This window comes from Camellia sinensis, chromosome 9, assembly GCF_055761805.1.
Source record: "Camellia sinensis isolate YWXY chromosome 9, ASM5576180v1, whole genome shotgun sequence".
NCBI lineage: Eukaryota > Viridiplantae > Streptophyta > Magnoliopsida > Ericales > Theaceae > Camellia > Camellia sinensis.
The window spans coordinates 122,912,212-122,935,734 of NC_138969.1; the positions used below are offsets into that span (position 1 = coordinate 122,912,212).

Here is a 23,523-nt window from a genome sequence, read left to right on the forward strand (position 1 = left end):
TTACAACTATGATAATTATAACACTAATGAAACAATTAATCGCGTTCGACAAAGACGTAAGTAAAGATAGATGAGGGTTGCATGCGCAGCGCCTGAAAGCTACTATGTCTGTCCAAGCCAACTTTGTTTCACTTTCAGCCACTACCTCTGTTTTCTACAAAACTGCACTGTTGGCCACACATTGAGGACGGCCTGGTCTACAGATGGCCGGCCGTGCCTCAATTTGGTGCGAAACTCTATTTTTGTGTTCTAAGGTGAACTGGTGCAGACAGAGTGTTCTCAAGCTCTGTTTGTCCCATCTTTCCTTCTCTGTCATGGAGAGGGTTGATAGAAGGATGAAGTTGGTCCCGAAACCATCAACGAGCAAATTGATTGTTTGATGATTCCGGACACAAGTTTGGACAAAAGTCAATGAATGCAATGAATAAGACCACCCCTCCCTTTTGTCATAGAGTGAGCTCAAAGAGGGAGGTTGCAATGCTTCAAGAATCATCAAAATGCCATGAATTAGCATGTGATGACTCTTGACACAAGGAACTTGGCATAACATCCGGCCAAGTTCAAACGAGTCTAACCATTTTTTTTATATGGGTTGTTCCAAGTTTTAAGCCAATTTTATGAAGCCTTGCCATTCTTTAGTTCATTTGTCCATAGTGATTTTAAAGTCCGCTAAACAAGAAGTAATGTCAAACGAGAGGTTTTTCTAACACATGAGAGAGAGACTATACCGTTGACAATGAATCTCCGAAAAGATTAAGCCATTAGGTAGAAGTCTCTCTTACATGTTTTGAGCAATCAATCGGTTGAAATCATTCTCAAGCATGAAAGAGATAGTTGGTGGATTGATTGTTAAAATTAGACTTTCAGACATGGAAATAAATTGAAGAAAAGCTTAGAACAATATATAACATGTTATGTAAGCACACTTATGAGACAACAAATGAATTAACCAAAGCTTGAACCAATTAAACAACTTAGGACAACCCTCAAACAACCCTTATTAGATGAAAAACAAAGGCTCAAAGTTAATTAAAAGAGCCTAAAAAAACTAAACAACGATGAAGGGGAACAAGGCTAGTAAGCAAGAAGAAGGAGGGGTGGCTAACCCCCCCTACTTTTGAAACCTCAAAGCATGATTTTTAGCCCTTTTTTAACTCTGAAAATCAGTGCAAAGAGCAAAGAAAATGAGTGTAAAACAAAGGTTTAAGCTATAGGTAAAGATATAGAAAGAATGAAAACTCTCTCTACTCTTTTGGTAGCTCTTCAAACCCAATCTTAAACACTTAGAATATACTCAAAGCAACACAAAACAATAGGAACTAAGTAGGAAATGAAAGATTTGAAAGCAAAAAGGAAGATAAAAAACTTACACCTTGCAAATAAGTTAGCTTTTGATTATGATCCAAGCTTAGTCTCAACCCGCTCTCAAGCTTGAATTATGCTTCTCAAAGAACAACCAAGACTCTAAGATTGTGAGACAAGGTTGTGTATGGTGTATGGAGATGACACAAGAGAGCTAGGTTAGCTCAAAGGTTGCTTGCCATGGAAGAAGGAGGAGGGAGGAGCTCTCAAGATATATATAGGCTTTCTAAATTTTGTTCAACCCACAAAACAATAACACAGCTTCGTTTTTATAGAATTTGAGTCAAAAATATCATAAATATCTTCAAAAATGGACAGCTGGCGGTCTCCTGCCCAAAACAGTGTTTCTCGCCACCAAGGCCCGGCCGGCCATTCATAGCCATGGCCGACCATCACTGATGCACGGTCGGGCATTGATGCCCTCTCCTGTTTTTTGGTTCAAACTCAACTCAGGGTGGTAAAAGGTCCAAAAATGAGACTCAAAGGTTCGAACAAGGTAAATGTTGAAGATTTGAGGTTATTTCGAGAGCCTGACTGAATCCAAATCACTGTGAATTCAAAGCACACAATTCAACTTTTATTATCGAGTGTATCGAACCAAGTGCCTAAGTCTTGCGGGCAGTCAAAATGGGGTGTCTACAGCCACCTAAGGCAAATTAATATGTTCAAAAGTTCTCAAGCTCATAAGAAAAAAAAGGGCAATAAAAGATATCATTAGGTCGACTAGTTAGCGACTAACAAAGGTACAAAAGGTTTACAATCCCTTGTTGAGGTGACGAGGGACAAGGGATGTCGAAATGTGAAAGGGCTTGCTACTAGTGATTATAGAGGAGTCGTGGGGGTCCCGTGCCCATTAAGGTGACAAGGAACAACAAGGGTCTCCATTTTCCTTTTTTTCTCTCTCTACCTTTCGTTTTTCTCTCTTCATCATTTATTTCTTGCTCACTCTTAATTTTCTCACACATTCCCAAGCTAATTGATGCCTTTAGAGCGGTGGTTAGCATTCTCTTTATGAAAAACTTCATAGTTTAACTCTAGAGTAAATTAAACTAACCTCCCTATTTGTTTTTCTCTCTTCATCATTTATTTCTTGCTCACTTTTAATTTTCTCACACATTCCCAAGCTAATTGATGCCTTTAGAGCGGTGGTTAGCATTCTCTTTATGAAAAACTTCATAGTTTAACTCTAGGGTGAATTAAACTAACCTCCCTAAAAATTAGATTTTTCTCTCTCTACCTTTCGTTTTTCTCTCTTTATCATTTATTTCTTGTTCACTCTTAATTTTCTCACACATTCCCAAGCTAATTGATGCCTTTAGAGCGGTGGTTAGCATTCTCTTTATGAAAAACTGTAATAACCCAACCCTCTTATATGCTTTAAGTTTTAAATATATGGGTACTTATTGCTTGATGTGAAATTCCACGCGAAATCGTGTTTAATTATGTGCGTTGTTTCCATTTTAGAATTATATCTGTCGGTTATGAGAAAAACCTGTTAAAATCGAGACCTTTAGATTGGAAATCGAAAGCCGTAGAGGTGCAGTAATCTAAAATTGACTTTACAGTTTTGATCACCGTGATTTTTAAGTCGTCATGTGAATTTTTATAAAAATTTGATTCATAACAAATTAAATCGATTTAATTGGACCCAATTCTCAAATTAAGCTTATTTGGACTCATGACTTAAGCACATGGATAGATATAGGAAATGTGGAGGACTTAGAATCAAAAAAAAAAAAAAAAGAGAGAAAAAATATCTCCTGGAGGAAAGAAAGGAAGAGAAGAGAAAAAGAAGAGAGAAAAAGGCAAATCAACTAGGAGCTTGGTAGATTTGAGGAAGAGTTCAACGATTTGAAACTCCAAGTAAGTGTAGGCAACCTAATTACTCTAAAACTACTTTTAATTCTTTATTCTCAAGTATTTGAAGGAGGTTTTTCACTTTTTTAGATTGGCGTTTTGGATGTGGTTGAGAGGATAAACATAAGACTCACCAATTTTCCTTGTATTTGCTTACTTTAAGGGTTAAATGATGACATATGGGATTACTTTGAGATAGCTTAAGGAGATTCATCTTTCAATCTCCAAGTTTTACATACTATGATCCTCCTATGTTGTATCTCTTTTCTATATGTGTTTACATCTCTTGTGGCTATGAAATAAAGTATGATCAAATTGTAGGTACTCCTTTTTGCATGAGTTATGAGTTAATTATTTGTCAAAGTTATGTTTAGTATGTTATATGCTGTGATAATGAAGGAATTTTGCTTATAATTGAGCCTTGAGATGCCTTGGAAAGGTTGGATTTTTGTTGAACTTCGAATTGCACAAAACAGAGGCTCCGACCGCACGTGCGAGGCCCATGGCCATATGTGCGGGACACAGCTGCACGTGTGGGGCTCATAGCCGCACGTGCGGAAAACAGGGGAACTTGAAGATGGCATTCTGAAATAAAAGCACGTGCGGCGCACCTTCCTGCACGTACGGCTAGGGACTTCCGCACGTACGGCTTGAGGGGGAAAATTATGTTGACTTTTTTATGCTTCTCTCAACCCTTTAAATGTGTTAAATTGTCCATTTGACTCTTTTGTAATGTGTATAATTAAACGGAACTTAACGAATCGAATAACAAGTGAACAAGAAGAAACTAAAGAAGAAGAGAATGCTTACAAGTGTGTGCTGTGTAGGTCGCATACCGGACAAGGCTAGCGTGCAACCACATCACTGTGAGTAATAGTAGTATAAAATTATGTTTTGCTTATTGCTATGATCATGCTTTTGTTTATGAATAGCATATGTGATGGATTCGACTATGTGATTGGAACTAACTGAGATAATTGCACAATGTCACTATCATGGACTCAAGGTCGTTGAGAACCTTAGAATAAAGGTGGGCCCAAGGTCGTTATGATATGAATTGTTAATGATTTATGACATATGGCTCGAAGGCCGAGATAGATGGGGACATGTCGATGTTTCATATTCTTTGTAACAATATGGATCACATGTGACCAATGGCGTTAAGGCCAAGGGAGGTGGGGACATGTCGATGTTCTTCCATCTACCCTGCATTAATCTAGACAACTATTGATTTGTTTGGCTTAAAGCTATTCCAAACTGTATTGGGCCTAAGGCCGTTTTGTAACCTATGTGGGCCTGAGACCGTTCTGTATCGAATTATGGGCCTGAGGCCATTTTGAAGTATGTTTATAACTAAAATATGTACCTGGTTTATATATAGTCTCTAACTCTCATGCTTATGCAATTATCTTTTCTCCATTGCTATTATTCACTGAGCCTTGCTCACTTTATGTTTATGTATGTATGTGTAGGTCATCAACGAGGAGGTCAACCCTAGGTCGGCTTCAGGAGCCTTTTGCTAGACTTGTTTCATAAACTACCCGAATGGACATTTGTTGTATAATTGGAACCCTTTTCGTTTTGTTTTGGGAGGTCCCATATATGTATAGGTAATGGCATGCTTTGATAGCTTTGGGAGAATTGTCTTAGTTGGTTTTAATGTATAGCCTACGGGTTGCCACCCTTTATGTACAAGACGCTCATGTATGGACTCCATGTATCTATATATATATATGATGTATAATGTGACATGATCGTGGCATATAGGCACGGCTCAATGGTTGGTTATTTTGATATTATCTTTGCTTCTGTTCAGGCCCCACAGGAAATATAGTTATGGATATTTAACTCCGAGACTTGATTTTCAGGATGGTCATGCCCAAACTTTTAGGGGCAAGTTGGGCTGTGACAAAAACTTCAATGTTTAACTCTAGGGTAAATTAAACTAACCTCCCTAAAAATTAGAAAGAAAATAGCAAGTCTCACATGCTTGGTACAATTACACTATACTTTCCTAAGATTTAACATATCATAAACTTTTTTCCTCTCACCATTAGTTATACTGTTATAATATGAATGAAAAAGTAATTTTTTCAATTCTTTTACATTGAAATATATATAGTTTTGTTATTTTATATATCATCTGTGTTAGTTATGCTTATTTTACCCTTACTAAAAAGAAAATCAATACAATTATATTAAACTTGTAAGACTTATTGTATTTTTATTTATTTTTTTTCAAATGTCAAGGAAATCAGTATAAAATAGCTTTTAACCAATCATACAATGACACATGGCATAGAACCATGTCAACATGCGCATGGCGCACGACGTCGATGTCAAAGAATGCATCAACGTACGCATCGACATTTGATGTTAGCACACGTGTTAGCACATATGTTAGGGTTGTTGCCAGGCAACGCATGGCACAATTTGAACCACTCATCTAAATGGTGGAAAATTGTAATCTGGCGACATGTGGTTCAAATCATGGCCCTCAGATGTAATCTGATATGTCCATGCGCACATGTCACGATGTTATCATGATGTCAATGTCCAACGCCTTTCTTTTTATTTATCCATCATCCCCTCTCATTCTTGTATTTTCATTTCAACCCCAAGGATAATACAACCGTCCTCCTCGAGTTCATACTTTATTTCTAGTTTGACCCTTGCCGATTTTGATTTATTGCTTTTGGGCCTTTTTATTACAATTTGGCCCCAACTCCTTTTCTTTTTCTCTGCTTAGCCCCCTAATTTTCTCTATAAATATAGGCCAACTCTCTTCAGTTTTGGGGGGGCTCTTCTCCACAGAGCTACCTCTCTTTTTTGAAAACCAGATCTCTCTCTCTCTCTCTCTCTCTCTCTCTCTCTCTCTCTCTCTCTCTCTCTCTCTCTCTCTCTCTCTCTCTCTCTCTCTCTCTCTCATTTTACACTTTGTAAATGGCTTAAAATGCTATATTGAGTAGATTAGTTCTTAAGCTTACAATTACTTCTTCTTAGGCTATTGTCTAAGCTTGTGTGCAACATTTTTGTAACCTTGTTGTCATACAATCTTTTTCTTAACCAAATAGCTTATTTTGTACAAATCTTATGCATAGTTGTGCCTCATTATTTCTTATATTTCTTTAGCTAGTTGCTTACAATATTGTGACTTGTCTCTAACTTTGTGGCACATCAACGAACTTATTGTCTTTGCTTGCCCTTTCAAACTAGGATTTGTTTACTGTTTCTATAACATGACCAACTGAACATGAGGCCTATGTGATGAAGTGATTTTTATTTAACAGAAATATAAAATCATTTATTGAAATTTTGAAACTTAGAATCATCTATTGAAATTTTGAAACTAGCATTCTACGTATTTGATGTCATCAAAAATTTAGAGATTATACAACAAATTCCCCCAAGAGAGTAGAAGGAAGAAGAATTCTACATCATACTTCTCCTTTATCTCAAACTAAAATAATAAAATGAAAAAAGAGATTATATTGTCCCTATTGACATAGACACGTTCAATCTGAGCCCATGGGCCCGGTCACTTCGTTCACCCATTCCCTGAAAAATATACACTATTGAAAACAATATACAAATGTGGAAACAACATGAATAAAGAAGTTAATAAATAGCTGTAAGTTCTACTGTGTAGGAGTACCCATTGTCCATTCTAGAACAACAAAACAACTGCACAACTAGGACAACTATACTTGGAAGAAAATCTGTACCGGACTTTGAATCCCAGTTGATTTCATAGAGATTTGTCAACAGATGTAGAGGAAGAACCAAAACCTGTTCGGATTGTTGTTGAATTCTGGCTTTGGCTTCCACTGAAACTATGGTTTTGCTTCTCTCGATGAAAGTCTCTCATAGCTTTAAACCTCAAATCTTCAGTGTAGGAATTAGGTTCTGGGATTACTTCTGGAATACTCATTTGGCCTTCAAGCATGCTCACTACCTCAGACATTGTAGGCCTAAGCGATGGTGATGCATTTGTGCACAAGAGTGCAACTTTAACCATCCTTTCCACTTCTACATTATTGAATTCAGTCCCCAACTTCGAATCAACAAGGTCCGCCAAGTTTCCACCTTGTTGCAAGTGGCAGGCCTACATTCAAAGTAAGTAGTTTCATTTTCCAAGAAAAAGAAAATTTTGGAAGAAAAGAAATGACTGGCAAGAATGTTCAATGTTGGCCTAGCTTAACAGTAAAATATTGAAGAAGAAAGGAAGTCCTCAAGTACCCAATCTAGCAGACAAATGCAATTGTTACTCGGCATGTAATTGTTGTTGTTCTTCCCACTAACAATTTCCAAAGCCACAACACCGAAGCTGTAAACATCTGCCTTGTAGGTCAAGTAACCCCACAGTGCATATTCTGGGGCTATATATCCTCTACAAATCAAGATTTTGATGTCTTATTCAATATTCAAAAGTTACTTACATATATTGAACAAGGTGAGCATTTAACTATGTTTCGGGTAGGACAAAGTGACTCACACAGTTCCAGCAGCTCGAGTGCTAATGTGGGATTTTTCATCTTCATTAAGCCTAGCCAATCCGAAGTCTGAAATTTTAGGGTTTAGGTTTTTATCAAGCAGCACGTTAGTAGCTTTAATGTCTCTGTGAATGATCTTGAATCTTGATTCTTCATGCAGAAAAGCTAAACCCCTAGCAATTCCAATGCAGATATTAAGCCTTGTTGGCCAATCAAGTATCAATAGTCTGTCATCTGGATTTGAACATTATCCAACATTTGAACATTAGTAAAGCAATTAAAATAAGTGGCTGATAAAATCACTGTCAACAATTTTCACATCAAAGCGTGTGGCTGTCAAGCAAATGACAAAATTTACCAAACAAAGCACGTGCAAGGCTATTGTTTTCCATGTACTCATACACCAATAACAATTGATCCCCTTCAATACAACATCCATGAAGATTAACAAGGTTTGGGTGCTGCAAACAAGAAATCATCCCTATTTCATTCAAAAATTCGCGATTTCCTTGCATTGATTTAGAGGAGAGTTGCTTCACTGCAATTTCAGTACCATCAGACAGTAGACCCTGCATCCAACAATTTCTTTAAATTCCATGCATAAAGTCTATGCAGTAACCTAGGTTTATTATAGGGATAGCTAGAACACCTTGTAGACAGGACCAAAGCCACCTTCTCCAATCTTGTTTGCAGAATCAAAATTTTTAGTGGCAGCTATAATTTGTCTCAAAGTAAAAGAACCTGTTTGCAACTCTAGACCTTCGAAATCTGTCCAGGAATGAAATGTAGAATGAGCCTCTAATTCATGTTAACTAATAATTTGTTTTGCGTGAGGGGTGAAAGAAAAATGAACTCATGCCTTGAACAATTGGATCAAAAGAGAAGTTTTTAGATCTCACAACCTTCAATATTTTCCTCGGAAAGTTACAAAAGTATTGCTGGTATACTACAATAAGAATAAATCAACACGAAGCAGTAAGCGCATACTTTCATCCAGTGCTCACCTTTTCCAATCTTTTTTCTGCCTTTCAAATATCTTTTCCACAAAAGGATACTGACTATTAGAAAAATAACGAATATAGCCACAACTCCAACAGCAATATAAGCAGTAGCTGCTGCCTTCTTGCTACCTTCTGAACAAGATTTGAAAGCTGCCCAAAAAAACAAACCCAAACAACTATGCTAATGAGAAAAAAATAGACGTGAGCACAACCAAAATTTTGAACAGAGAATGCATTCATTTGATAGCTTAGAGGAAAAACTAACGCTCATAGAGCATATATTCTTTGCCAAAAACACTTACAAAGAGAAAACATGCTCTCACCTGTGCATGAAAATAGATAGACACACAAAAAGAGAGCCTAAGACCAAAAATTTACTAACAACATAATTCCAATATCAAATATGTGTGGGTAAATTGCAGCGAGCTCCCTTAGGTTTGGGCCTTGGGCAACACACACACACACACACACACACAAAAACAAAAAAAAACCTCAGCTTTCAAAAATGGCAAGGACATCTCCTGCTATTTTTTAAAATAAAAAATTCTGTTGACCATGTTTACCAAGCACAAATGCCAGTTTACCCTTGAAAGCTGTTTAACAACAGTACAAAATACAAATTGACAATAGTAACCCATATGGTGAAAATGAAATGACATATTTGCCTTGCTCACATAATTATAACCCAACGCAATGACTAATAATTATAAATTAATAGATTAACTAACTTCCCTATACAATTATCCATACAATATCATCCTAATAACCTGTATAAGAATAAATAATACACACCGTTCATAAATTGATAAATTATTTAACTTCATTCTGTAACTACCATATAATAATAATTTTATGAACCATATAATACTAAATTAATAAACCTTGCTACCTCCCCTATCCCACCTTAGTTTGGGTTAAATAGTGTCCACAAGTACCATAAGTTGTTAATGCCATTTACCCTGTGCATATATAAATATTTACATGCATATTTTGAAGAATAACTGTTAACAAAAAAAATTGAGTACTGAGCCTCAGAATTCCAAACTTCAGAGCAACTTCAACTCATTGTCATCATCACCATCTTCACCTGGATTGACTTGGTCACTTACAAACTTAGTTTCAAGACCCGATGCAAACCACAAGACCAAGCAAGCCAGAAAGATCAAAAGAATCTGAGATAGGTATCAAACCCTTCGCCATCCAATAATTGACAAGTTGGGATGTGAATCAGCCAATGGTGGTGACAATTATAGATAAGTCTCAGAGAGATGGTAAGGGAGATGGTGACGGTTAGAGGTGATTGTGGGCTATGGTGGCCATGGTCAATGATAGTGGTGATGATGGGTGTGTGTGGGTGCTTCACGGTGATGTGGAGAGAGAGAAAGAGGAACAAATTTGGTAGACAGATAAAGAGGAGAGGTATACATTTTGTTTGGGTTTTGCTAGAATATGATTAGTGGTTTAGTAGTACTAGTACTTTTTGACTTGTATTCCATGTACCATTGAGTAATTGGCTATGCTAAAGTTGCATAGAATGAGTGGTATATATCTAATCCAATCCAACCCAACCCAACCCAACATCTTATTTCTGATTATTTACTTAATATTTTATGTTTTACTAGTTTGCCCTTCATTTGTTAGCTTTCATAATGCCAGGGCAGTTTCTATAAGTTTTTAAACTACAGAGGCTTTTTTGCTGACATATCGAACCTCAGGGGAGGTTGTTGCAATTTACCTCATGCATAAGTTAATGGATTTCGAACTCTAGCATCTGCTCTGGTTTATAATTCCAATATGATTGTGGTGGCTCTAACTTTTATCAAGGATCTCAATATAGGTGTTTCACTCTAAGAATCTATAGGTGTTTCACTCTAAGAATCCTTTTCCTTCTTTAGCTGTCTAAAGTAAGAAAATTTCTTGTCGCGCGCGCGCGCAAAAAAACACACACCACAAAAAAAAAAAAAAAAAAAAACAACAACAACAACAACAGAAATAAAGGATGAAAGATCCTTCAAATCAATGAAAGGAAGAGAGAAAGGGGATGACACAGAAGTGAGAAATTCCCACTCACAGATATAGAGATATATCTAATCTCAGCGGCTGAAGTTGTAAGTGGGGAGCAATGTCTCTCAAAATGCAACAATATTCCCAAGAGACAAGGGAGTAAGATATCAACAACCACCCACCACCAAGCAATGATGAAGATCCATAGCTGAGGCCTCCCTAAGACCTTTCAAAGCTAGCATCAGCCAGCTTGGAGGAAAGGATACTATACTACTGCTAACATCATAACTTAAAAATGCCCTCTACGTCAATTAAGTCCAAAATTAATGTGAGGCCACAATATAATGATCTAGTTTAGGGTTCAAATTGATGATTTATGAGGCACAAAGGGTGGTAAAAAAATATGTAAAATGTGTAAGGTTTTTATGGGATAACAAAAAGGTAGGGTTTGAGTATTGTAATTAGAAGAAAATAGAGGATGATTAGGGGCTATGACTAGTACTCCATGAATAGTAACAGAGTCTGAAGAGGAAGGATTAAAAGGATTAAAATAGCAACAGAGAAAAAGAAGAAGAAAGGAATCATAAAACGAGGCATTCCACCTAGATTTCTGTAGACATCACACCTAGGATTAGATTTTTGTTTTCGATAAATACACCTAGGTTTTAAAATTGCTTCAAAAATTTTGAACTCAAGTTTAACTTCCTGTTTGGAAACTAAGAGTTTGACCCTTTAAACCTATCTAAAAACCAAATAAGACTCATAAATAAATAAATAAAATAAAAAATAAAAAATTGAAAACCAAATAAGACTTGCAATAAAAAATAATAATAATAATAAAAATAAAAAAAAACTGAAAACCAAAGATGGAAAAAGTAGAGCTTGAGAATTGCAACTTGATTTTATTTGGTTCATGCACTTACTATGAGGGTAATGAATAAAAAATATTAAGCAACCAAGTGATATGGATCCAAATGATAGTTGACTTCTAGTCCATTCATGGTCTAGATCAATGATCGTATGAAATCCAATTAAACAATATTGCAAGGTCATGACGAATGAGAAGGTCTTCAGTGCACCAGCCCAGGATGTGCTGCTAGTTCCAACAACAGTAAAAAGAAAGAAGATCTCATCAAATATTAAAATTAAATCCACAAAGGACATGTGCAATCACAGGTTGTCAAGCCCGTGTTTGCATAGCTTTGGAACATCGCATGGTGTATTTACACCCATATTTGGACAAAACTGGCAATCCCTTCAACACCATTCATGTGAGTGATTAAGCCTAATGGTGCATCAAAATAGTTCTAGGCATTTCAATATCCAAAAATAAAATGCTAAAACTATTCAAGAGACTCTCAGATGACAAACACTGATTAGAGACAGGATATCTGTACTGGCTTTATACTGCACTATGGCCTTTAATTTTTTGGTGTGGCACAAAGAGGTTGGCAACTTAGTTCCATAAAAACAATAGTACCTTTGGGCCTTAAAATAACGTGTTTTGGGAAAGCATACTTTGAATTATATATGTACACACAGATTATATAACCAGATTATAATAAGCAAAAAGAAGGAAAGAAAGCTATACAAATTACTTACTAGGATTAAGCGAAATAGCTGATATTATGGGGCCATAAACACCTCTCTTAGGAATACGTGTAGTCCCTTTGCCAGCCCAATAAAATCGGATTTCCAAGATATTATCTGTCACACTGGTATTGAATTGTTCTATCACTGGCTTTAGAGCCCCACCAGCCACACCTTCAATATTGAAATCCTTCCTAACTAATTGTCCCTAAGACAAAAAGAAAATTGATTAAGCATTCCTTATAACTTGAATTAAAAAAGAAAAAAAAAAGGGTGTATGTTTACGGACATGACAAAATTACCTGAATATAAATATCAAATATTCGCTTCCCAAGACTGCTATATGTATTGTCATTTGTAAAAAGTATTTCAGCAAAGTGCAGACTAACAGTGTAATTCCCATTTTCTAAGCAGTAACGGAAGTAAGTGAGTGAAAGAGGCGAAATGCGTGCCGTCCTATACAATTCAGAGAAGTTTGTTGATGGAACAACTTTAGTAAAACGTGCATTTTGGTAATCAGTATCATCCATGAAGTCCCCAGTGCTACTGAAACCCCAATAACTATTTATACTATTAAAATATTTTGCCGCGCCACCGTCGACTTGTGCATCTCCTTCGTACAAAACCTTTTTATCATTTTCTTTCGTAGTCAAATCATTTCCACCACAGTTAACATGTAACGAACATCCATCTGCCACAAAAAGAAAAAATATAAACAATACCATAATGCAATTTTAAATTGCATTTAATAAAGACTCTGCAATAAGTGAAATATTGGTGGAAATAGCATAAGATGCACCAGACACATTATGATTTTTTCTAAGAGACATTAATTATGAGATTAAGCTTTTGGTTAGGTTGGATTTTAGTTTCCTACTAGACTGTAGTATTATGGACAACTTTTCAAATTCTTAATTTGCAATATTTTATATATATTTTTTTATTTTATATAATCTAAAATGACTTCTAGGGTCGAAATGAAAATAAAAGTAGTAAGGTTGTGTCAAATTAGAGAGCATATAAAATAGCACCAGCTTGATTCGAAAGTTCACGGAATTCACTTCTTTTTGGTAACAATATCCCACGACATGTTCTTTCCAAAAGCTTGGAGGTTAGGTATACTAAGTTCTGAAAATAAGGCAGTTCTAAAACTATGCATTACAATACGAGGTTAATTTTTAATGATTTTTTAACAAGGACAAATGATGCAATCCACAATAGGAGCAAGGAAAACCAAAATTAAGGAAGTATTCATGTTTGGAAATTGCTTGGTTTCGAGCCGAATTCAATTGGGATCAATTGGAACCATCTAAATTATGTTTCTAGTCTTGATAGTCTTATTTATGTTTATTTTGGGTTCAGAAAGCCGCTGGTCAGTTTTAAGGTTAGGGGTATTTTCGTCATTTTCAGATTTGCTTACATGGATTGTTTTGTGGATCAAGTTATTTAATTGACTTTTATTTATGGGTTTTATTTGGTCTTAGATTGGTTTTGAAAGTCTAAAGTTTAGTTATAATTTAATGGAGTTGATATTTGGCACTGTTTGGCAACTTAGCTTTTTGGATAGCCAAAACGTAAAACAAAATCACTAAAAAAGCCAATAAAAAAAGGGTTCAAACATCTTAGTAGTAATTCATGGTTTTCGATACAATTAAAAATAATTATTCCCAAACACATTAAATTTTTTCGACCTCATAAAAAAGCCAAAAAATCAAAAAAACAACTGTTAAAATCCACCTACTCTCCACCTACTTCACCCACTTAAACCTACTCCACTAAACCTAACCCACTACACCACTACCACCTCACCTACTCCACTAAACCTAACCCACTACACCACTACCACCTCCACTTCACCTACTCCTTACCTACTACACACTCACCCTCTTCTATATATAGGAATCATGAATCATTGTAATAGAAATCAATATATATCAATCAATAATACAATTCTCTCTATTTCTCTATACATAATTAATTCTCTCTATTTCTCTTTATACATTAAATTTCTACATGGTATCAGAGCAGGTTTAGAACCTAATATTTTCGCTTCACCGGCGGGCGGCAACCTTACCTTAGCCGTCCGCCGGACCTCAACCAATTCCGCTAAAATTTTCTACACATACCTTCACTCCGCTGCCACAAATTTCACATCTACTCTCTCTCTCAATTTCTTTTACACTCTCCTGGAGTTGAAGCCGAACCGGGGGCCTCCTTCATTGGTACAGATAGATCAGATACGATCTTCGCTTCACCTCTCAAGATCTGTTACGATGTACACTTCGAGGAAGAAGATACACAAAGATCAGGATGCGGCACCCACTGAATTTGAAGAGACAGTTGCACAGACATTATTTGATTTGGAAAACTCCAACCAAGGAGACCCACGGCTCTCTCTCACTCTCGGCATCAACCTCTCTCTCTATCTCTCACAGAGCTTCATACACTTCAACCCCACCACACACACATGGATTATTATAAGCTCCCTTGGTCAAGCTTCCATCCCACTCTGTTGGGCACATGGCCACCGCTGCTGCATCTGCTTCATCATCATCCACCGCCCAAACTTTTTTTTATTCTAAAGCTTAATTGGTGCACTCCTTGTTCCCCACTTTCTTTATTTTATATATATATATATATATATCTCTTTTTATTATATATTAAAACAAAAAAAAACAAACATCATCTCTCCTCCATTTGATTTCAAACTCCATTATTTTTATTTATTTTCTCCAAACCACTTTCCTTATTTCCCCCATCTTTCATTTTTGATTTCAAATATATTTTTATTATTTCTTTCTTTATTTTTCTTTCACCTTATTTTTAATCTTTTTCCAATTCCATTCATACCATCTAACTTTGCACACCAAACCATAGTTTATTCATCTCAGGGATCAACCCCGATCACAATTTTACACAAAAAAAAAAAAAAAAAAAATACAAACAAACAACCGCATTCACAGGTGGGATTTTTTCTTCTCTACTCTGCCGCCGGTCTTTTCTTCTTGCCTCCGTCCTGGGCGGCCCTTGCCGGTGTTGCCTCCGTGTTTCCCACTCCACTGGGCATGATCACTACTCCCTGCTCCTCCACTGCAGCATATGGCGGCCCTCCAAATCGGAACATCACGGTGGCCTTCCGTTTCAGCTCCTTGTTTTCCGCCTTTAGCACACTTATCTCTGCTCGCGCATCCTTATACATGCGTTGGAGCAAAGCCAGCTGGGAGTTTAACTGTTGCACCTCATTTGTCCTGCTCTGCAGCCGGTGCGACAAGTTTGTGACCGCAGTCATGGTTTCCACACATGACTTCAGAGTATACTGATTGGCCTCAATATCAATTTGCACCGCCATTTTTTGCTCCACCGACCGCATCGGAAAGTTCAACGGAGCAAAACCAGAGGTGTTTGGTTGAGGTTCACTGGCCACCGCACCAGTTATTTCTCTTGTGGACTCGTTCAGTTCTGGAAAGAGCGTGAGCAGACCACGGGAAGAGGAGGCCATGTTCTGGGTAGCTGGACGGGAAGAAGAGGCCATGTTGCTGAGTGTTTCAGAGACGGGTTGGTTACAGCGTATTACAGAGTTTCTCTCTCAGCAAAGGAAGAGTTTTTTCAGAGGATTTTCAGAAGTTTTTTGTCTGCCTCAGCCTCAGCATCAACCTTGGTTAAATAGCCGAGGCAGCCACACGTATCGCGCCCCACTTGACGCCAGACGACAAACGGGCGCGCCAGCCAAGGCACTCACGTGCCTCGCCATCATATCTGGCACGCCTTTTTATGGATCTGGCACGCCTTTTGATGGCACGCCTTTTTGAAAGATTGGGCACACCTTTTGAGAGTGCGACTTTTTAAGGGTCCGACAAGACTCTGTAAACTGTCCCGACATTGATTCCGGTTAGCTCCTTCATGGGTCCGACAAGACTCTGTAAACTGTCCCGACATTAATTCCGGTTAGCTCCTTCATGGGTCCGACAAGACTCTGTAAACTGTCCCGACATTGATTCCGGTTAGCTCCTTTATGGGTCCGACAAGACTCTGTAAACTGTCCCGACATTGATTCCGGTTAGTTTCTACAAGGGTCCAGCAAGACTCCGTAAACTGTCACAACAACTGTCACAGCATTGTCTGCTACAACGGTCCGACATGACCCCATAAACTGTCTTCTACATCGGTCTGACACCGCCATCCAGTGTCCTCTACACCGTTATGACACCACCATACAGTGTCCTCTACAACGTTATGACACCCCCATACAGTGTCCTCTACAACGTTATGACACCACCATCCAGTGTCTTCACCAATGGTCTGACACGACCATACAGTGTCACCTATCCTCTTTTATTTTTATGTATTTTCTTGTTTTGTTACTCTCTCCAAACTCAAGTTGGTTAGTTCCTATCCCCCTTGAATTTGCGGGGGACTGTTAAAATCCACATACTCTTCACCTACTTCACCCACTTAAACCTACTCCACTAAACCTAACCCACTACACCACTACCACCTCACCTACTCCACTAAACCTAACCCACTACACCACTACCACCTCCACTTCACCTACTCCTTACCTACTACACACTCACCCTCTTCTATATATAGGAATCATGAATCATTGTAATAGAAATCAATATATATCAATCAATAATACAATTCTCTCTATTTCTCTATACATAATTAATTCTCTCTATTTCTCTTTATACATTAAATTTCTACAACAACTAAAAAGGTCAATTCCCATATGAGGCCTTTATAAAGTTTTCATCGATGCAACCCTAACCCTAGGTGGAATGCATATGTAAATAAGGTGTGATGCCTAGATTTCTTTCTTTTTTCTTTTTTTTTTTTCCTTTTCTTTCCCGTTTACTATTCACAAGCTCTATTCAAAACTCCTGAATCCCCTGCTTTGATCTTCTTTTCCCCATTTTTATCAACCTCAAACCTAGGTCATTCATACATTAATTGAAACCCTAAAATTCTTACTGATTTTCAGCTTTAAAACACAATAAAAACCCACAGAAATTCAGGATTAAAATCATTATAGTGCTGTCAGACATCAAGAAAATAAAGATAGTTCACACCACTGATGCTTCAAAAGAACATACTTACATCTTGGACAATTGAAATCCTTCATACATGGAAGAATTCTCTTTCTGTTATGGAATCAGCCAAACAACAATTAGCATAAATGTACACTAAGCAAGAAAATGACTACCCTAAGTAGAAATCTCCTTCTACTTCAGTTGATAAAGTAGAAGCCAATTATGAAACTTTAGAAAATGAGGAAATAAAAAATAAATAAAAGAGCATCTTACAAGGGGTTCTCCTTCAGAGAGCTTTTAAACAAATTTATGTATAGATTCCTAATAAAATGAAAAATAAAGATAATTGTCAAAATTAAAAAAATTGCCACTTAACTGGAAGTATATAGCAGGAACAAAAACTAAAGTAGAAAAAAGTATTCTTACATGTTCTCCTGACAAGCAGGCTGATCAGGACCTTGCCATGTAAGGTTGTTGTAGGAAAAATCACTGTGGGAAATCATTAACGTTAGGTGTTATCATCTTGGTAATGATAGAAATATGATAAATTAGTAATAGAAGTATAACCAAGTTAAAAGGACCAATCAAATAGCAGGGTTTTACATAAATGCTTTAAATCCCAAACTTAGGCCTCGTTTGGGGACTTACCTTTTTAGCTAAAAAGCCAAAAAGTTACCTTTTTAGCCAAAAAGCCAACAACTCATACCAAAAAGTCAAAGATTCTCTTTTCTCTCTACTTTTTGCACATCTTTTCGTAATTAGCCAAAAAGTCATCCCAAACATATAAGTTTTTTTTACCTATTTTTTTAGCCAAATAGCCAAAAAGTTACTAAATTAGCCTGTTCCCAAACGAGGCCTAAAACTCAGTTGATCAAGCAACTCAACTTCAGTTTATGCAATAATATAAAATGGGCATATAGGAATAATATATTTTATGCGAAATAAGGTGTTACTACTAGGATGATGACCATTCATAAATTACAGAGGAGAAAATGAGAAGTTACAAAGATAAAAGTAGTACTTTCTAATTCCAGGCATAATCAGGAGGGGTTCAATAAAGTAAATACTAGTCAGGTTGTTCTTCCCATTGCTGCAGTAAGATAATTAGTTTTTGGAAGTGATGTGACAAAAAATATTGACATTGGAAATAGTTATTTATGAAACATAGCAAAGTGAGGAAATTTCCATGGTTAATGAAAAATGTGCAATAAAAGTATTGCAGCTGGTTAGCAATCAATTCAATAAGCACCAAAAAACAAAACTAGAGAAAAATCTAGAAGGAAGCAGATAGAGAAGATTTAACCTTTCTTTCAGTCACAAAGCCATTAAATAAGTAGGAAAAAATATCAAGACAAAGTTCCCATATTCTTCTTTGTTGGTTGCTGATCAAAAAATAAAAGTTCCCAATATTTTTCATAAGTTTTCCTCCTTGTTACAAAGAAAGCAAGTACTAAATGCATTTCAAAAGTGATAGTCAGGACTGAATATCAAGCGATGACAATTTACAGAAATCAATAATTTAAAAAAATGAAAATTCAGAGAAACCAATTCAGGTACCCCAATTAGAATATTCACAAGGGGAAATTGGGGGAGCTTTGGTCAATACTTCTAATAAGGTATCGACATGACACTCGTTGGACACTTCTCAACACTACACATGAAACACATTACAAATTTGAATAAAATAACTTGAAATTCAATAATAAAACAAAAACAATGTAAAGTTATACCCATTCTCCTCCTTTGACTTCAAAACTTTGACTTAAATATTCATATATACGACATATAATAAATATATAAAATTACACTCCACGTGTTGCGTCCTATATTTTTTGAAAATTTTTGTGTTGGTGAGTCCATTTCCAATCACGTGTCCATGTCCGTACTTCTTAAGTCAATAGAATAAGAAGTGGCAGCAGGGTTGATGTACAGTTTTGCTTCCAAGGAAGGAACTTTTTACGCGTAACAGTATGATGGGCTATTGATTGTGACAACCACTCATGTAACATGCACAGCTTAGTCAATAGTGTTGAATGGATTAGTGGAAATTATAAAGCCTGAGATCAGAAACTGAGGAAAGCCTTGCCCAATAATGATTTACTATTGAAATGGTTTAATATGCAAAACAGAACCCTTTGAGCCACAAATACAAGGTGAGTTAATGCAAGAAGGCCATAACTGCAGAGAGAAAGTCAGAAAGAACACTAAGTACTTACAGATTCAGGGGAAAAAAAAAAAACATGGCTTCTAGATGGAGTGTACAGCTGATACAACTTTCTTTTGCGAACATCAGTTGGGAGAATGCATTGTGAATGCTGAATCCACTGGAAAAAAATTTCCTTCTAATACCAAATATAGTTAATTATTTGCTTACTTCTGTACTTCAACTACTAATTTTGCCCAACAATACCACAAAGATTAAAATTTACAATAATTTGCGACTCAACTTGATGAACAACAAACATGCACGCAAATACAAATTTCTGAAAATAAGCACTCAAGTTAAAAACATACATACTACGTCCATCCTTCAAGATTGAATCTGGTACATTTCCACTTAGCATGTTGCCACTCAAAAACCTATTCAAAGCAATGCCATATAGTTAATATACTATAAAATGGTGTATGATAACGATGAAATAATCCAATAGATTAGCAATTTCGGATCAAAAGAAATTAATAACATAAAAATTGTTGGCACCTTAAGAGAAATTTAAATGTAAAAGAATATTTTTCCACGGAAACACTTTGCCTTGTTTTTAACAACTTTTGAGAAATGCTATATATCACCGGTTTTTGTCACCATTTTGTATTACAATCTACATGGATTCTCATGATTAGTTTCCTCGTTTGAAGATAATTATTAAGAAATTAATGAATGCATATGATATCTGGCTATATACTCTGTGTGAAATAAAAGAATGAAAAAAATAGGTGATATATAGCAGCCCACACAACTCTCAGATTCATGGGGAAAAATTTCACTCAAGTACTATTTACGACAGAACCAAATACATCCTAAACTTTTGGTTTCATACTTACACGAATATCAAATTCTTTCCTTTTATGTCATTTGGAATTTCTCCCACTAACCTGTTAAAGCTGACATCCCTGTCCAAATCACAATACAAGATGAGTTAAAAAGGAGGAGAAAAACAGCCCGTATCCAAAGTTTTTTTAACAGTCAACTTTATTTGATAAAACCTTCGTTTATACATGTTTTCTAAAGAAATAGAAGAACTTTAAGGATGAAGGAACAAATGTAGAAGAGTGAGAAGGGGAGAAAGGAAAAGGAAAGACAAACCAATTGGCCAGCATATAGTAATTCTTCACAAGTACTCAAGAACAGAGAGAATTAAGGTGACATGTGATATTCTATGAAAATGCAAAAAGTGATCATAAACCTCTTCACCAAAAAATACAATAAGAATTGGCCAACTAGTAAACCAAAATATGTTTAGACACGCTCTGAGAAAGATCAAACAACCCTTCTGTGTTCAACATGTCAAAATAATTTCATGGGTCACACCTAATGCCTTAGTCAATCCAGTTTGCACATCACAAATTTGACATTGTAGAATGGTATAATTTAAAATCCTAATTTTAGCCTCCTCCAATCAAAGGGAAAGCACATTGGTATTTTTTTCTTCTTTATTCTTTATTCCTTTTTCTTTTCTTTTTTTTTTTTTTTTTTTGGGTGCTAGGCGAGAAGAGAAGGCCACCAATCTCCACTCTGTCTACATCTACTTCTCAAAATAATAATTTCTTCAACTGAATCCAACTATTGCTTTTTATTTTATTTTATTACAGGTGCATAATCAATTGATTCGGCCAGCTGTTACCCAAAACAAAGTATTAGCAATCTAGATATTTGTTGAATATAGAAACTAGAATATCATGTTTAGAATAGGAATTAGAATATTTTTATATTGATTGTAGGAATCTCTCTTCTTGTTTATATTGTTTCCTAAAATTGTATCATGAATATGTTATATATACATGGCCTCCACCTCATTCAAAAGTAAGCCAAATAATTCTCCCCATTATTTTTGGTATCAGAGCTACCAAACCCTAGCCACCCACCACCCTCTCTCTCTATTTCAGCAACCCTTCTCACCAACAGCTACCCTTCTCCCTCCCCAGCCACTCGATAGCCCCTCCTTCTTCTTCTACCCTAGCCGACAACCACCCTTCTCCCTTCCCAACCCCTCGGCAGCATTTCAAAACTGCTCCCACCAGATTTTTAGGTGCCGACTAGACCCCCTCTGTCTTGGGTCTAGTGTGGCTGCCCTTTTTGGGTAGTTTTACCCCTTGTTTTGATGTGGTAAGCACTTTTATGTGTTTAATTTGCTCATTGAGCTACTGGGTTTGTTCGGTAGCATTTATTTGGATAAGCCGTTGAGTTTTTTTCGACTCCTTACTTTTTCTTGGACTGTGTTGCTATCCCTATGTGCTTTTCAGCCCCTCTTCTTCCACCATGACCGATCCATCTTTTGTTGTTTCATCCGATATACCCACCAAGCTTGTCCCAATTAGTTCTGATTTTTCTCTTTCTCATCACACTCCTGTTCATCGTATTACGAGTGTAGTGTTGAATGGGAAAAATTTTGCCGCCTAGAGCCGCTCCCTTAAACTCTGTTTAGGGGGCAAGGGAAAAAACTCATTGGCTTTTATCTTCCACTACCCAGCCTGCTGCAACAAATCCTACACGTGCACAGTAGGATATTGATAACTATACTATTTTGGGATGGATATTCAACTCCATGGAAGACCGTATTTATCACATGTTTCTCTATTGTGACACCGTTCCCGGTCTATGGCATGCCTTGTCACAGATGTATGCTCATGCTCATAACGAGGCTCGCATCTTTTAGCTCTATCTGGATATTGCTTGTGCTTCCCAATCTGCCTTGGGTCTTTCTGTATCAGAGTTCTTTGGATACCTTTAGGCCCTTTGGGAAGAATTAGCTCAATATGAGCCCTTAACTGAGTTTCCAGCAGATGTTGCCTCTCTTGTGTCCAAACTCTTTGCTCGCTAGCATCCTTACCAGTTTCTGATAGGTTTAAACTCTGAGTTTGAATCCCTTCAAACTCATATTTTAAACACATCACCCATACCTTCACTCTATGAGGCCTTTGCCACCATTGATAGTGATGAGTGTCGTAGGCGTCTGGTTCAGCCGACTCCTTCTCTATCTCCAGTTTCATTTGATCAGATGGCTCTTGATGCAAAGTCAAGTTCTCGGGGTTCTACTGGTCCAGTTACTTGTCATCATTGTGGAGCTTCTAGTCATGTTAAGGCTCGTTGCTTTAAACTTCATCCTAAGTTGAGGCTACGTTCTTCTCGCCCTCATGGTACTAGCACCTCTCGGACTGCGGCTCTAGTGGATTCCGCTCCTCCTGCTCCTAGGTCTGTTCATCTCCCTAATTTACAAGAGTTACAGACTTAGATTGGTCAGCTTCAAGCTCAACTTGGATCTCTTACTGCCAGTTTTCATGGCCCATCATCTTCCCCTGCTGCCACTTTTGCCACAGGTACTTCTATTGATTTCCATGTTCAGTCTGCTAGTCCCTCATGGGTTCTGGATTCTGGGGGTAATGATCATATGACAAGTTAGTTTTCCTTTCTTTCTTCACCAATCATATCTGTGTCTTGTTGATAGTTTTTTATCCTCTGTTCATCATAAGGGTGTAGTGTCTTTATCCCCTACCATTACTTTATCATCTGTTTTACATGATCTAAATTTTGCATAAAATCTCTTATCCGTTAGTCGTCTTGCCAAACAATTTAATTGTGTTGTCATCTTCTTACCCTCTTCTTGCATTTTACAAGACCCGAGTTCGAAGAGGATTTTTGGCAAGGGCTATAAGCATGATAGGCTGTACTACTTTGGGGATCTATCGGATGAGCCTTCCTCTTCTTCTTTAGCTAGTTTTCAGGCTTCTGTTTTGCCTACTTCCATCTCTTGTGTTTTTAATATTCAGACTTTAGAATTATGGCACGCTCATATGGGTCATATTAATTTTCAGTATTTGTGTCAATTTTTTCCTTTATTTAATAAGCTTGCAAAGATTCTAAGCTTCATTGTGTGATTTGTGAGTTGTCTAAACATGCCCGTACTAGCTATATCCCTCATATGACTCAGGTTCCTAGTACTTTTGATCTTATACATTTAGATGTTTGGG

The 23,523-nt window shown here is 36.8% G+C and overlaps 1 protein-coding gene across 10 annotated transcripts in view; it reads right to left on the reverse strand.

The window, feature by feature from the left end:
* Nucleotides 1–6,554: 6,554 nt before the first annotated feature.
* Nucleotides 6,555–23,523, reverse strand: part of LOC114282836 (putative LRR receptor-like serine/threonine-protein kinase RFK1) — a 28,876-nt gene continuing 11,907 nt past the window's right edge. For 6 of the 10 annotated variants that reach the window (XM_082887578.1, XM_082887577.1, XM_082887582.1 and 3 more), the window contains 14 exons: nt 20,380–20,448; nt 19,852–19,917; nt 19,554–19,679; nt 17,764–17,826; nt 17,611–17,658; nt 17,405–17,448; nt 12,610–12,998; nt 12,320–12,515; nt 8,717–8,863; nt 8,362–8,480; nt 8,071–8,281; nt 7,715–7,946; nt 7,459–7,609; nt 6,555–7,324 (listed from right to left, as the gene is read on the reverse strand). In XM_082887578.1, the coding sequence (XP_082743704.1) occupies nt 6,968–7,324; nt 7,459–7,609; nt 7,715–7,946; nt 8,071–8,281; nt 8,362–8,480; nt 8,717–8,863; nt 12,320–12,515; nt 12,610–12,998; nt 17,405–17,448; nt 17,611–17,658; nt 17,764–17,826; nt 19,554–19,679; nt 19,852–19,917; nt 20,380–20,448 (2,218 nt within the window). In that variant the 3' untranslated portion in view covers nt 6,555–6,967. The remainder of the gene's footprint in view (nt 7,325–7,458; nt 7,610–7,714; nt 7,947–8,070; nt 8,282–8,361; nt 8,481–8,716; nt 8,864–12,319; nt 12,516–12,609; nt 12,999–17,404; nt 17,449–17,610; nt 17,659–17,763; nt 17,827–19,553; nt 19,680–19,851; nt 19,918–20,379; nt 20,449–23,523) is intronic. The other 4 variants (XM_082887580.1, XM_082887585.1, XM_082887579.1 and 1 more) reach the window with 1 other exon arrangement.